The 15,329-nt window shown below is 35.7% G+C and overlaps 3 protein-coding genes across 3 annotated transcripts; 1 reads left to right on the forward strand and 2 right to left on the reverse strand.

The window, feature by feature from the left end:
• Positions 1-4: 4 nt before the first annotated feature.
• Positions 5-3,351, reverse strand: LOC106452382 (factor of DNA methylation 3). Its single transcript, XM_013894478.3, has 9 exons — positions 3,173-3,351; positions 2,439-2,840; positions 1,816-2,364; positions 1,553-1,734; positions 1,372-1,461; positions 994-1,281; positions 706-915; positions 391-631; positions 5-295 (listed from the first exon to the last, which is right to left on the reverse strand). The coding sequence occupies exons 2-8, from the start codon at positions 2,800-2,802 to the stop codon at positions 401-403; spliced, it is 1,914 nt and encodes a 637-aa protein (XP_013749932.1). The 5' UTR covers positions 2,803-2,840; positions 3,173-3,351; the 3' UTR covers positions 5-295; positions 391-400.
• Positions 3,352-6,718: 3,367 nt separating this feature from the next.
• Positions 6,719-7,916, reverse strand: LOC106454120. Its single transcript, XM_013896296.3, has 2 exons — positions 7,617-7,916; positions 6,719-7,534 (listed from the first exon to the last, which is right to left on the reverse strand). Exons 1-2 carry the CDS (start codon positions 7,914-7,916, stop codon positions 6,719-6,721), a joined length of 1,116 nt encoding a protein of 371 aa, XP_013751750.2.
• Positions 7,917-10,376: 2,460 nt separating this feature from the next.
• LOC106452384 (endochitinase CH25-like) lies at positions 10,377-12,729 on the forward strand. Its single transcript, XM_013894484.3, has 2 exons — positions 10,377-10,806; positions 12,096-12,729. The coding sequence occupies exons 1-2, from the start codon at positions 10,392-10,394 to the stop codon at positions 12,647-12,649; spliced, it is 969 nt and encodes a 322-aa protein (XP_013749938.1). The 5' UTR covers positions 10,377-10,391; the 3' UTR covers positions 12,650-12,729.
• Positions 12,730-15,329: the final 2,600 nt, after the last annotated feature.

A 15,329-nucleotide genomic window follows, 5' to 3' on the forward strand; every position in this document is an offset into this window, starting at 1 on the left:
TGAGTGTTGGTTATTAACTTATTAGTGATATACTTACAAAGAAAACATTTTGCAGTTCTTCACAAATGAATGACCTTCTGTAAGGCTTAGAAGCTTCTAACAATCTGTTACTTATTTTTCTACAATATTTTAACGATTCGCCAACCAAGTTCCTTATATTCTAACAACTAATCCCTATTCTAAGACCCTTAGTGCATCAAAAACAGACATTTATTGAGCATGTCATCTCTGGCAAGAACGCCTCACAGTTCTTGACATCCTCCATGCGCACAAGTTTTTTTTCAATCTCCGTTTGCTGCAACATCGAAAGAACGGCCTCAGATTAGCAAATTTCGAAAGAAGTCAAGTTATAATCAAGGAGGCAGAACTTTGATGGAGCAGTTAGTGTACCAGGTCAGTGTTAAGGCTTATGACGCTTTGCTTGATTCCATTGCTCCAGCAAACAAGTAACACCCTCCTCCAGCGTAGCCTTCCTCTCTTCTCTAAAGTTCCACAGCTCTGAGGAAACATACCTTCCACTCGGGTTATACTCGTTTATCTCCTGCAATGCATTTGCCACTGCTTGGTACGCATCATCCCCCAGTTCAATCTTCAGTGTTCTCAACTTCTCGTCCTCCTCATCTATCACTTCCTGACAAAAAATATTATCAAGCACCAATTCATAAACCAAGTCCAACATGCACATGAAGCATATTATTTAGGTACCACTATAGTTTCTGCAGCATCAAGCTTTATCCGTTTGAAAGGATGCCAATCTGGATCCTTGAGATATTCTTCCCAGAGCTGGATAATTTCAACTGCCCAATCCTCTAGATCTTCTTGACAATACTTTCTTCTCATTGCTTCCATGAAAGGTTTCGTGTCAAGCTCCCCCATTCTCCTTACACCAATATGCGATCTCATGTCTCTCAAATTCTACAAATGCAATCAAATTAAGAAAAAACATTTAGGGGAAACATCATGAAGTTGTTGGTATAAAATAGATCTACATACGCTGATGAGTGCTCTTCTAGCTTCTTGAAGCTCATCATTGGTCTTCCGCTCCCGTACGACAAGATCTTGATTAAATTTGTTTACATGCGCAAGCTCTCCTTCCTTCTCACTAAGGTCTCTGAGGTAGGTCTCCACCTTGTTCACAATTTCAGTACCACCGTCCAACTCCATGTGCCTCATCACGCTCAACTGTCGTTTCAGATGTTCAACCACAAGTTCAAGATCTTGTTTCTGACCAAGCTCTCTTTCCAGTGCAGTGATTCTCTCACGAAGCTTTTCCTTTTGCATCTATGGTTAAAAAAACAAGGCAGGACCCTGTCACATAAAGTTTAAAGAGAAAACTTTTTTTCTTTTTGAAGGAAGTGTTTTCGATCAGACCTTGTGATCAACAGCCATTTTCTTAACTTTCTCTCTGGTCTTTTGTTGTTCCACGGCTACTAGTTGAACGTAACTATACTTAGCTGCGCTCTGATTATATATGGCAAATGGAAAAAATTTCAGAAGAAAGATTTCAAACCAGATCTTAGTTTAAGAAATGAGGAAGTTAGCATTTATATACCTGTTCAAGCTCTTTTGCCACGTTTTTCCTCTGTGTTTCATTCTCTGCGTCACGTTTCGCCAAAACAGATTCTCTAATTTGAAGTTCCTTCATCTGAGACTCCAGCTGCGCCTTTTGCTTTTCATGATCAGCAAAGATTCTATTGAAATGATCAGTCGATCTTTGTTGTCTTCCCGTGAGATCTTCAGATGCAAAACAAAAGACATAAACAAAAGCAATACACATAAGGATGTGGATCTTGAAGCTATATGGTAAAAGCTCACCTTGATTGTAACCATGGAGAATCTTATCTTTTTCTTCAGTCTCACACTTAAGTGCAATAGAAGTCTTTGAGAATTTTTCCTCTAGCATCCTCAACTGACTCTGTATGTTCTCAGAGATTAAGTTCAGACGCTGCACAAGCTTATGATCTTTCCTAGCCTCTTCTTCTGCAAACCTAGAAATACTTTTGAGGTCACCCATCTTCCGCAAGTACTCTCCTACATAGTTAGCCCTATAATAATCATCAGCATTGGCAAGCCATGCGTAAAGACTCGAGTCAGCAGCACCACCACCACTACTCAGCCAATCTTTTTTACCATGGCCATCTTCTTGATAAGCCTTCTTGAACAGCAAAGCATCGTTAAGTCCATTCCAGTCTCTGTTAAACTCAACTATCCCAGTTCCTGAATGGCCGAAACAGTCCCACACGGTACGTACTCTAATAGGGTTGAATCCTCTTCTGATCAGTTCATCCTTAAGCTGTGGTCCACTCTCCCCAGTACAACACAGACCATCATGTCCCATCTTTGTTGGTATATTAACCAAAATACCTTAACCCCAACACACAGATACAACTTCTATTAGTAATATGCTAACATGAATGCCTTAGAGATGAGGGCCTTACCTTTCCAAGGCCACACAAGTTTCTCGAACTGATCATCATAAGCTAGAGGAATATCGCCAGTTAACGATGCCAAGGCCTTTGAGCGCCTAGAGACTGTAGCCGTAGCGTAATCCGCGAGATCTTTACGAAGGTACTTGGCGAGAGCACGGTGGCAAGCCTTCTCCGTGAGACTTCGTTTCTTGGAGCTGCTGTTACCGACTCCAGAGGCGTGCTGAAGGATGTCGATGTAGAGACCAACCTTCTGCTTGGGGCAGTAAGGACAGAGGAAAGTGCGGTAGGAGACTCTGACCTCGAGCTTTCCGCTCTTGAGCTTTTTGTACAGATTGTTTTCATAATCTGTCATATTGTTGCTCTTCATCACCATCTTGTTGTTGTTGCATTATTGTTTATGCATCAAAGGAACTGCATAAAGGGAGCACATTGTTAAAAAAAAAAGTTACATAGTTGGATCAAGTTTAAACCTTTTTCATGATAAAATGTTACAGCGTTACAACAGAACACAGTCCTACAGTTAATTGTTTCATTGTCTCTCTAAGTTCTATGAAAAACAGCATGCATGTTTTGGTTTTCTGGAGAAATGATGAAACATTGGGATCTAGAGTTCATCGAATTGTGAAACCCTAAAAGTCAAAGGAAAAACGTCGGCATCAATCAATCAATCAATTAACACAGAAGAGAATTGGGGGAAGAAAAGATGAATGTCAAATCAATCAATGAAGACGTAAGATCGTTACCTGATAAAGAGAGATTGCTCTCTCTCGAGAGACTTCAGCAGATTCTGGAGATCACAAGAACTTTGTTCTGATTCATTTCAACCTTTCTTTTTTTTTGGTTTTTCTGAGTTCTTGTTTTTTCTTTTTTTTTTTGGACAAATTATTTTTTGGACAAAATGAGTTCTTGTTTCATTTCGAGGTTGAGGCAGTAAACCTCTGTTTTTATTTCACGCGCTGTTGTCGCGCGTGCTATATTGTTACAGGGACAGGAAAGTGAATCTTTTTAAAACAGTCTTTTTTTTTTAACTAGGTTGCTAATAATTTGCCGTTCAAAAAAAAAAAAAATAGGTTGCTAAAACATCTGTTTCGAGTGGTATTGTGGTAACTTGTTCTTTTTTTTATAAACTCGGCTGATCCGATCGGCTCCGGAAGAAACGCATTTAGTGTTACAGAGTGGACTAGCCCGAAAGCATATCACATTGTCTGATTTGAGTTTGTAATACTTTCCGACTAATGCCATAAGTGGACCAATCATCTGTTATGGTTCACCATGTAAACAATTTGGGTCGAAACTTAGACTCAAACTAGCTAAAGTAATGATAATTTAGTTCTCTAAGGATAGTTTTCAAATTTGTAGTGTATAATATTGTTCCCGTGATACTGAAGACCTTTTTTGTTAGACTTTCATTGGTTAGTTTGATTTGGAGTGGTGGCAAAATCTATTTATTTATTTTTGTAAGTCTAAAACTTGCTTTCTTGATTTAGGGTTCCATTTGGATGATTCAGACGTTTCTTTGAATGTCTGCTTGGGTAAACAATTTTCTGGCGGGGAGCTGTGAGGTGTGAGATGTGATAAACCATGTGAATTCTGAAAGCGGTGAAAATGTATTTACTCATGTTGTCTCAACCCACAAGAATTTATTCTTTTTGGTAATCACCACAAGAATGTTTCTCCATGATTATAATGCGAAAAGAATCTGACGGTTGGTAGATGCAACTCTTCTAAAGGTTTAAAGAGGAATCGTAGGTTTTTTCCTTTTCTATATTTTAGTTGAAACCTTGTTATAACAACATTCTTCTAATCGGTTAAATTCGGTTTTAGAGACGCCTATCCGGATATGAGGCTCACACTGGACATAAACTATTTTGTTATGTTCAACACTTTAAGGTTACAATTTTTTAGATAAAAAGCAAGTAAATGGATTAAGTTATCGTAAATATATGATAATTTGCGAAGTTATCGTACAATTAGCATAATCAAGACATAGAAAATGATATAATATCACAAAATAACTAGTCGTCAAAATACGATGCTTCAATTCTATTAGTTTATAATTGGCCAGCACAAATTTAAGTGATACGAGCCTAGATAAGTATAAGATAAATGCATGGCTATCAATCACGTTTCTGGTAACAAATCAAACCGCATGGATTTTGCATTGGACAATAAAAACCAATTCAATAACTTCCTCCTCACTTCCTATTGAATCGCTCTTTAGAACAAGTCAATTGCTTGTTTTGTTCATATTAAAAAATTGTTTGTAAACTAAAAATAGAATCAGCATTCTCCCTTAGATATAGGAATCAATTCCCACCGTCTATATTCTCATATTTTGTTTGACTCATTCACTAAATCTTAAATAACAAAAAAAAGAAAAAAATTTCTCTATAAAAGGAATTGTGTTAGATTTTCCTGATCATAATTCACCAACTACTAATTAATCAGACATGAAGATCATGCCGTTGATGTCCATCGTCTTCTTCATACTCTTGATATCATTTCTGGATCCGATCAAAGCTCAAGGTATCGTTGGCTGCGACACTCAACTCGATAAATGCATAACCGCGATGAATAAAAATGAATGGAGTCTCGTGCAAAAAGACTGTTGTCCCAGACTGAGAAAGACAGGCCCTCAACAATGTATGTGTTTGTTATTTAAGTACCCTTCGCTTAAAGCACCTGCTATGAGGCTTATCAAATATTGTCAAGCTCCAACTCCCAAGTGCTAAGAGATTAATATACAATACATTAACAACATTGTTTCGACCGAGCTCGTGGACTAGTTGTGTTGTACTAGTGTCGTTGTTATAATCTGTATTTAAACATGTTTTTAATATATTCAAGGTTTCTTTTGTTATATCGTATGTCATGACATCCCTAGTTGTAGCCTTTCCCGACTACAAACGATTTCTTCATCTATTTTTTGGCATGTGAGGACTCTTCTTTTGCCAAATGTGAGGACTCCGCCATCATCGGCCTTTGGTTTGTAAATGATTTTTTTTTATTTGCCAGTATTCGAAACATCACAACTTAGCATCGGATATGAAATATGTGGGACCATATTTCTAGATTAATTTTAATAAAAGACTTTGATAATTTGGGATTCATGTAAGCTATGTATAATAGTTTATTAAAATATTTGGAGACCAAACGAATGTTTCATCCAGCTACACCAACTTTATTCATAATCAATCCATAACTTTTTATGACACACAAGCATATGTATAACAATTTTCGTTACATATGGTCCAAGTACCAAGTGAAGGATTAGATTTACAAATGTAAGAGATAGCGAAACTCGTATTCGTGAGGCCTTACTTCTATTAATTTGTTCAAAGACGACTCACTTTGCTTCTTCAGCCACTCCATTGCTGTTTCCTTGAGCTGCAAGCAACGTTCTCCTGGTGGTAGCTGCCTGCATATCCACTCAACTAATGTCCCTTCATCATCTGCGAAATCTCGAAGACGCTTGTGCAAGAATCTCGGAATCACAATCTTTTTCCTCCCGGTGATACCTATGGAGGCTTCCAAGTACTCCATTCTTGCTTTGATTAGTTCGTTCACCACATCTTCTGCTGTATAGACTCTCAACTATATCATGCATACACAGATTATTTGTTACTTAAATAATTTTGAAGCAACAATATTTATCAAACCGTGTGCATAAAAAAGAGAGTGAACTTACTGCAGGCGAAGACCAATCTCCACGACAAAGCACGAACATTAGGTTCGGTTCATCGCATCTGAATCCGTACCGTTTGTGTACATCAGTACTTAGAGCTTCCAAGTGTTCGCATGGACTATGCAAGATGGATCCTTCAATATCTAGGGCAGAGAGTTGCGTACCTCCCAAGTCAATAGTTGCCTACAACACAAGTCAATGTGATTTAACTATGAGAAGTTTAACAAGATGACTCTTCTTGTTATGTATTTTATTAAGTACCATTTTGAGAATTGTCAGTAGTTTCTCCTTTGATGAAGGTAGTCCATGTTCCAAAAATCCCTGCAAAAAAAAAAAATTCATGTTTTCAGAACTTGGTTTCAACTAAAGATGTATGTCATGAGTTCTTGGAGCTAGCTAGTTACATTCATGACGCATGCGTTGTAGGTATTGATCCAGAACGCCATCTTCTTCTTGTGATTCAAGAAACTCAAATCGACTTTGCTCAACTTCTCCTTCAAAACCCTACACATGTGTGTGTTTTAAATGAAATCTTCAACAAGCAATCGATATTTCACGATCAATGGTATAGTACTATTTGTAGTAGCGGTCCTTCTATATCGTATTAACAATCGAAATATAGTCTCAACAGATAATTAAGAAGGAAGATGACACTGAAGTACCTTAGATTGACAAGAGAAGTTGAGCAATCAGATAGACGGCTAACATCAATGCAGGTTCGAGTGATGTGGATGAAGTTCTTGTACTCTCCAATGTCTCTGATACAAGTCCCCATCACAGCTCCATAAGGATCAAGATTTGATGCGTTCTGCCCATACACTGATTTGCGTTTGAAAGAAGCGTTCTTCAGGTGTGAGAGGCTCAGCTTTGAAACCGTTCTTGACCCTTCTCTCTCTCGCGATGACTTGTTGAGTTCCAAATAGATTCCCATCAAGCACTTCAACAGATCTTCTGATACTCCATTTGGCGTCATCTCTTGCCCTTTCTTGCTATCTTGCATTCTTGAAAAAGTCGAAGAACGGTGTCTTGGTGAGAAGGGATTGCTCATTTGAATGTACTTGCTATCTTGCATTCTTGAAAAAGTCGAAGAACTGCTGTGTCTTGGTGAGAAGGGATTTCTCATTTGGATATCCTTGAAACCATGAGGATCTTCACAACTCTGTAACTTGGATCTTTGTTTTAGATCCTTAGATCTCATCTTTGGAATGTCACTGTCAGGTTCCCAAGGAAGTTGATTCTGCCTTTGTAGTAGTTTCTTAGGAGTGGTCATCATCATCGTCCTCTCTTCTCTTTCATTGGCTTCAAGTTCTTGATTCACTTTCCTCTCACTATACACATCATGTTTCAGGTCTTGGATTTGTTTCTCGAGGCAGATTATCTCTGCCTCAACCGTAGCAAGCTCCTCTATTATCTCTTGAACCTAATTAAACAACCTCAAAATCATGTTTCATTTATTTGTTCAAACATTCAAAACGCAGAGTTTTATCTATAAGTAGACTTGCCTCAGGAGGAAGAAGCAGTAAAGAGAGACGAGGCTGAGACATGACTGGTCCACGAAGTATACCTCGTAAGGCCTTGTTGAGTGCTTGCTCCTCCTCTAGCTCTCCTTGCATTTTCATCACATCTCTTTGAAGACGAAGTTTTTGTTTCTTCTTTAGCAAGTCATCACTCTTCTCTTCTTCGCTCTTTATTGATGAGTTTTGACTTACTTGGTTTTGCAATTCCAGGCGGTTTAGACGGCGATGATGATCAAGAAGATCCGCTACACTTTGTTGACCTTCAAGTAAGTCTTCAAGATTCATTTTGTGGTTTCTATGGAGTCTTGAGAAAATATGGTAAGTAACTAACCATGTGTTTAGTGAAGCTATATAAATGAGATCAATGTGGGAATATTAATTAGATCATGAGTAACAGTCGTGCCAGCAATTAAGTCATATGATGTTTCATGCATTGGTATTGTTTTTAGGATTAGGAGAAAGTCATCATGATCGTGAAAGCCATTAACACAAAAAGAGGATTGATTCAGCTTAGAAAAGGAAGATTTTAATTTAAAATAAAAAACGAAAGCACAACATGGCTTTACTATATTTTGTTTGACTCAATATAAAAGTTTTGATTGGTGACATGAGTTATATTTTATTTGAGTCATGAGTTATACTGATAACTCAAAAATATTGCCTCTTTTGTGAGGCTTTACTGTAATCTCATGGACCCGTTCAATATCATCACTGTAATCTTTCTATTATACAATCTTGAAACCACTAGGACCAAAATCTTGTCACCCATTTTAAACCCATATCTTTGAATCGAATCCTTCGAATGGTATTGGATTTTGTATAGGTAATATATTAGTCGAGGACATCAGAAACGTGCGGCTTCACAAACTTGAGACTAACTTGGGATCATTTCAAGGTACATCTGCAGTAAAGGTATTTGCTTCTTCTTGACATTACCTTCATAACATCTCAAGAGTCAAGAGTGTGATTATGCTAACAGCCATATTAAAAATTAAAAATGCAAGATCCCTAATGTATCGGCAATAGAAGTAAACCTAGTCCGCCTCGTTTGTGAGAAGAGCCTTTAAAGCGTTTTATAAGCATTACAAGCCGGAGGCTAATGCATACAGAGACAGTAGAAGTAGTAGACAACCTCGTGAAGCCAATAATGAACCAAGGGTAAAGCCATTCACATTGCCCACGCATTTTCTTGTCTTTTCGTTTTAAAAGAAATCTAACACAAACCTCAACTGTGTTTTACAGAGACCTCTAAGGTAACAGTAAGGAGTTTATATGTCCTTGCCTAAGTGAGAAGAAGTCAGGTATCTTCTGTGCCAATATTTATAGAGCTCTCTGAGAACTAAGAACACCCAGAGCATCTATCTTTGTGTCTTAATATATGCCTTGATTCTCCTATTGTGAATTGAAGATGAATTCCCATAATGTTGCATTTCAAATGTGGACTAAACCAAGGTCAGAACAATATTTAGCAGCACCATATTTATTTTCAAAACCTATCAACCCTAGGGCGATGTAATAATTTAATTATGAAAAGTATATATCAAAATTGAACTACTGATGAACTTGAATCAGTCATAGGGGACATTTATGATGGTTCTGTCTTCTGAAGGACTAAGTTTTATACATTCTTAATACTAGTTATATGTTTACCCGAAACGATAATTTTCTCTAATGAGAAAAACTGATGCCTTAATAGTCTGCCTTTTTCAAAAGGAGAAATACAAATTGGATCAAATTACTAGAAGATGTGACAAATTAGATGAACCTGGTAGTTGATTTCTATCAAGACTGATTCAAGAAGCAAAGGATGTAGATTATCGTAATGCTTTGAAATTGAGCCTGCATCAATCAAAGAGCGAGGAATGTTACCGTATGTTGGAAGAGACTGAACCAAACACACGGTGTCTCATGTTGTAGAATCAATTGCCCCATGTGACCAGATGTAAAAGCCTAGATTATGTTTTATCATGCATGAGTGTTTCTCTAGTTAGGCAAGAAAGTCAAATAAGATCTAGTATTAATGTCTATAATAAACACGCTATTATTATCTTGCCTGAAAGAGACTGCAAGCAGCCCACAGAGATAAATATTGGAAAGGAGACCTAGTCAAAGTGCTTTTTGTCTATTACATTACATGTAGAGAGATATAAAGATATGTGAAGTAGTTTTTTTTTTTGAAACTAATTATGTAAAGTAGTTGCATATATATAACCAGTGCAACGCAAGTTTGGTCGACATTTTGGTTTTCAATAATTTGTAACACGACACGTACGTTGGAAAAACATTATAATAGAGAAAGTCATGATGAGTAGTTGAGGATATTTCTAATGCTATGGATGAATATTAAACATTTGTATGGTTTGGTCTTGAGTCACTATAACATTATATTGGGAAATGCAATAGCAATACGTTACCTTATGATCCATTCTCGAAATTTCAATTTTTAAAAAAGAAAAGTTGATCATGAACCGGCGGCCTCATATCCATAATTACTTTTTAAAACATTCATAATTAAAAAACTTACGTACGCTATATATCCTTGACTATTCTTGCAACAACTTTTACGAAAGGGGAAAATATAAACACACAAATCTACCAGTACTGTTTATTGCACATATTCATACTCCACGGTCATATATCTAACTAGGGAAAATATAAATTTGATGTGATTTAATTTAATTTAATTTAACATTCATTGATTGCATGTCTCCTGCATGGACTATAAATACCTCTACTTGCCTAAAAATACCATAAAGCAAAATGAAGACTTGTCTACTTCTCTTTCTCATCTTCTCACTTCTCCTATCATTTTCCTCAGCCGAGCAATGTGGTCGACAAGCCGGAGGAGCTCTCTGCCCCAACGGTCTATGCTGCAGTGAGTTCGGATGGTGCGGTAACACCGAACCTTACTGTAAGCAGCCTGGCTGCCAAAGCCAGTGCGGTGGTACTCCTCCTGGCCCCACCGGTGATCTTTCAGGCATCATTTCAAGATCTCAGTTCGATGACATGCTTAAACATAGAAATGATAATGCTTGTCCCGCTAGAGGTTTCTACACTTATGATGCCTTTATCAATGCCGCTAAGTCTTTCCCTGGCTTCGGCACCACCGGAGACACCGCCACAAGGAAGAAAGAAATCGCTGCCTTCTTTGGTCAGACTTCCCACGAGACCACCGGTAATAATTGATTATTTTCGTATTTAGCATAATTATTGTTTTATTTAGATGAAAAACAAAATCAAAATAACAATTTAAAATAGGCCAAATTGGCTAGAAATACAGGAAACAGAAGTTAATTAGTATATCATGCATTTGAAAAATAATTTGCGTAAGTGGAGAGAGAAACAGAAACGAAATGACCGTACTCACCCGGAAAAGACTACACTCTAAAAATATCTGAAACTTCCAAAGAAGCAAACTTTACTCATGAAAAAAGACAAACACAACCATGGAATCAAACTTGAGTTCCTTGTTCAGCAAAATTCAGAAATTGAATTTTCAAAATTACCATAAAATGATCAAGCTCCTTGTTATCCATAACCACACCAAGAGTGGAGTACTTCGTGGCGACGGTGTGCAACTCGCTGAGCTGCGCATCGATCCTCGAAATCTGGTCAACGGGAGTCGCGGCCCTAAGGCAAGCCACGTGAGCCGCCAGGAGCTGCTCGAACATCGGATGCCTCACAATCGCAGCCTTGCAGCTAGCGCTCTTCCAATCCTCGCCTCCTCCGTCGGCGTTGACTCTGTCGATGACTTCAGGGCGGCCTTCCCCGGTGTTTTGGATTTCGGTGGAGTCGAAGGAGAGCCACCGTCGGTTCGTAGCAGCGGCGGCGGAGCTGTCTCCGCCGCGATGCGGAGGCGCGAAATCGGAGTCAGCCGTGGCTGCGGTGGGAGGGATGTTGACGAAGCTGGCGATGAGAAGCGACGGTGTTTCGGAGAAGTGAGGCTGAGGGTGTTGGTGGGATTGATCGGAGAAGTGTCGGAGAGGAAGGTCTTCTTGCAGAGGGAAAAGGTGGGAGCTGGTAAACGTAGAGTGAGATGAGGTGCTATAGGGGTAACTTTTGGAATATTTAAAAATTGGAACAGTCATAACCGATCACCTAAATAATGTTTTATCTATGTATATCCAGTGCAATTACCCTTTAAAATATAACAAAATAATTATAAAACAATGTAATTTTTACTTTGTTATTACCATTTTTTTGCCTAAAATGTTACAAATATAAGAATTTTCCACCATGACTTAAAATATAAATCTATCAAAAACTGTATATACAAAACGTACCACATAAGTTTTCAACGTACCATTTCCCAAATTCAAAATTAAACACGTAATGAAGACAAAATAAGAAGTTTAATAAATAACGTGATAGATTAGACTTTTTTTAATTAACAAAAGTCTAATCTGTTACGTTATTAGACTTGTGACTAAATAAATTAATGAAATGGACGATTGCATGTTGAAGGTGGGTGGGCCACAGCACCAGACGGACCATATTCATGGGGATACTGTTTCAAACAAGAGCAGAACCCTTCTTCAAACTACTGTTCACCGAGTGCCGAATGGCCATGCGCATCTGGTAAAAGCTACTACGGAAGAGGACCAATGCAGCTATCATGGAACTACAACTACGGACAGTGTGGAAGAGCCATCGGATCTGACTTACTCAACAACCCTGACCTTGTCTCCAACGATCCAGTGATCGCTTTCAAAGCCGCGATTTGGTTCTGGATGACACCTCAGTCTCCAAAACCGTCGTGCCACGCCGTGATCGTCGGCCAATGGCAGCCTTCGGATGCTGACAGGGCTGCCGGGAGAGTACCGGGTTACGGTGTGATTACGAATATTATTAACGGTGGTTTAGAGTGTGGACGCGGCCAAGACGCTAGAGTCGCGGATAGAATTGGATTTTACCAGAGGTACTGTAACATTCTTGGAGTTAATCCTGGAGGTAACCTTGATTGTTATAACCAAAGGTCCTTTGCTTCTGTTAATTTCTTCCTTAACGCTGCTATTTAATAAGGAGTGTTATGCAGCTTTGTATTCAAAAACAATAAGGGGTTAATATCAATCTAAATAAAACTCTTTATCGTATCTTATTCTTATAGCTCCCCACTCCTCATTTTTTGAAGCATGTACCAAATAACCTAAAGCTAATCTTTCTCTAATGAGATAAACAACCAAACTAACAAATCTTGTTTTGATCATTCAACTAACTCAAAACTAAACTTCCTAATTACATTTTAGGATTTTGTTTATGAGAGTTGGAATGGACCTTTTAACCGGGCTTCGGTTGACAAAGCAAGACATAATCCTTACTAATAAAAGGGACCTTTTGAAACTCCATAGAGCGTCCACATCAGCGAAAAAAATTCTCCCGAAAGATGATACGTGGCATAAAATATAGTTTTACATTTTAATATTACTAATTTTCAAAAGTTATAAATAATATGAAACATACAACATAAAAAATAGAAAAACTACATTGAACATATGTAAAATTACCATTTTTCACTTAAAAAAAAAAACGGTTTAATTCCATAATGTAATATTACCAATAAAATGGACCTTTTGAGGCTCCATAGAGCGTCCATATCAGCGAAAAAAAGATGACACGTGGCATAAAATATAGTTTTACATTTTAATATTACTAATTTTCAAAAATTATAAATAATATGAAACATACAACATAAAAAATAGAAAAACTACATTGAACATATGTAAAATTACCATTTTTCACTTTAAAAAAAAAAGACGGCTTAATTCCATAATGTAATACTACCATTTTATAAAAAAAACAAAAAACATTATATATAATTTCGAAAATAATAAATATATGTAAACATACAACATAAAAAATAGAAATACTACATTAAATATAGAGTAATTGGCGTAGATACACCCATAAACTCATGTAATTTGCTATATAACCTTGAGGCTCCATAGAGCGTCCACATAAGCAAAAAAAACTTCTTCCGAAAGATGACACGTGGCATAAAATATAGTTTTACATTTTAATATTACTAATTTTCGAAAATTATAAATAATATTTAAACATACAGTATAAAAAATGAAAAAACTACATTAAACATATGTAAGATTACCATTTTTCACTTGAAAAAAAGACGGCTTATCTCCATAATGTAACATTACCGTTTTATAAAAAAAGTCAAAAAACATTATATATAATTTCGAAAATAATAAATATATGTAAACATACAACATAAAAATGGAAATACTACATTAAACATATGTAAGATTACTATTTTACATTTTTATTTTAAAAAATAATATGTAAACATACAACATAAAAAATGGAAAAACAACATTAAACATATGTAAGATTACTATTTTTCACTAAAAAAAGACTGTTTATCTCCATAATGTAACATTACTATTTTGTAAAAAAAAACATTATATATAATTTCGAAAATAATAAATAATATGTAAACATACAACATAAAAAATGAAAATACTACATTAAATATAGAGTAATTGGCGTAGATACACCCATGAACTCATGTAATTTGCTCTATAACCTTGAGACTCCATAGAGCGTCCACATAAGCAAAAAAAACTTCTTCCGAAAAATGACACGTGGTATAAAATATAGTTTTACATTTTAATATTACTAATTTCGAAAATTATAAATAATATTTAAACATACAACATAAAAAATAAAAAAACTACATTAAACATATGTAAGATTACCATTTTTCACTTGAAAAAAAGACGGCTTATCTCCATAATGTAACATTACCGTTTTATAAAAAAATTCAAAAAACATTATATATAATTTCGAAAATAATAAATATATGTAAACATACAACATAAAAATGGAAATACTACATTAAACATATGTAAGATTACTATTTTACATTTTTAAAAATAATATGTAAACATACAACATAAAAAATGGAAAAACAACATTAAACATATGTAAGATTACCATTTTTCACAAAAAAAAACGGTTTATCTCCATAATGTAACATTACCATTTTATAAAAAAAGAAAAAAACATAAATATAACTATTTGACAATTTTTCCAGTTCTTCTATTAAACATTGCCGTTTTACATTAAAATGGAAAAATACATTAAAATTTAAACATATATCTTAAAATATAAAATATAGATATTAACAAAATATAAAATATAAGAAAGAGAAATACAAAATATATAGAAAAATAAATAATAAGTAAATATTATAAATATATAAATATATGAATTATATATACAATAATAAGTAAATGCACAGTTTTCAAAAAAATGGAAAGAGTACATTAAATAAAATGGACATCTATCTTAAAATGGTAGTAAATTATGTAAAAATGAAAATACCACATTAAACAAAAAAAATATAGTTTTACATCAAGAAAGTCTCTATAAAACTCATTATTCTATCAACATCAACCTCACACTATCAAAAAAACTTCATAGCACTCGAGCAAAAAAATGGTTCCACCATCAAATCTTGCCTTCCCAAAAACCTTTAATGACCTTGAAGGAGATTTTTTATAACAACAAACTTTTTGTTAGGTGGATTCATTGTTGGAAAACCCGCAACTTCCAAAAGCCAAACTTATTCATGGGAATTGAATTGCTTTTCTTAGACTCAAAGATATTCTTACAAATTTAAATTAATCTAATCCATAATTTTATTGTTAATATTCATACTAACTCTTTCATGATCAAACCATT

Source organism: Brassica napus, chromosome A5, assembly GCF_020379485.1.
Source record: "Brassica napus cultivar Da-Ae chromosome A5, Da-Ae, whole genome shotgun sequence".
Lineage (NCBI taxonomy): Eukaryota > Viridiplantae > Streptophyta > Magnoliopsida > Brassicales > Brassicaceae > Brassica > Brassica napus.

Coding starts and splice junctions, on each gene's coding strand:
- LOC106452382 (XM_013894478.3), bottom strand. CDS start 2,802: ATGGTGATGAAGAGCAACAATATGACAGATTATGAAAACAATCTGTAC. Junction 1,735..1,815: donor TCTCCATGGTTACAATCAAG/GTGAGCTTTTAC, acceptor TTGCATCTGAAG/ATCTCACGGGAAGACAACAA. Junction 1,462..1,552: donor TGGCAAAAGAGCTTGAACAG/GTATATAAATGC, acceptor ATATATAATCAG/AGCGCAGCTAAGTATAGTTA.
- LOC106454120 (XM_013896296.3), bottom strand. CDS start 7,916: ATGAATCTTGAAGACTTACTTGAAGGTCAACAAAGTGTAGCGGATCTT. Junction 7,535..7,616: donor TACTGCTTCTTCCTCCTGAG/GCAAGTCTACTT, acceptor TTGTTTAATTAG/GTTCAAGAGATAATAGAGGA.
- LOC106452384 (XM_013894484.3), top strand. CDS start 10,392: ATGAAGACTTGTCTACTTCTCTTTCTCATCTTCTCACTTCTCCTATCA. Junction 10,807..12,095: donor GACTTCCCACGAGACCACCG/GTAATAATTGAT, acceptor TGCATGTTGAAG/GTGGGTGGGCCACAGCACCA.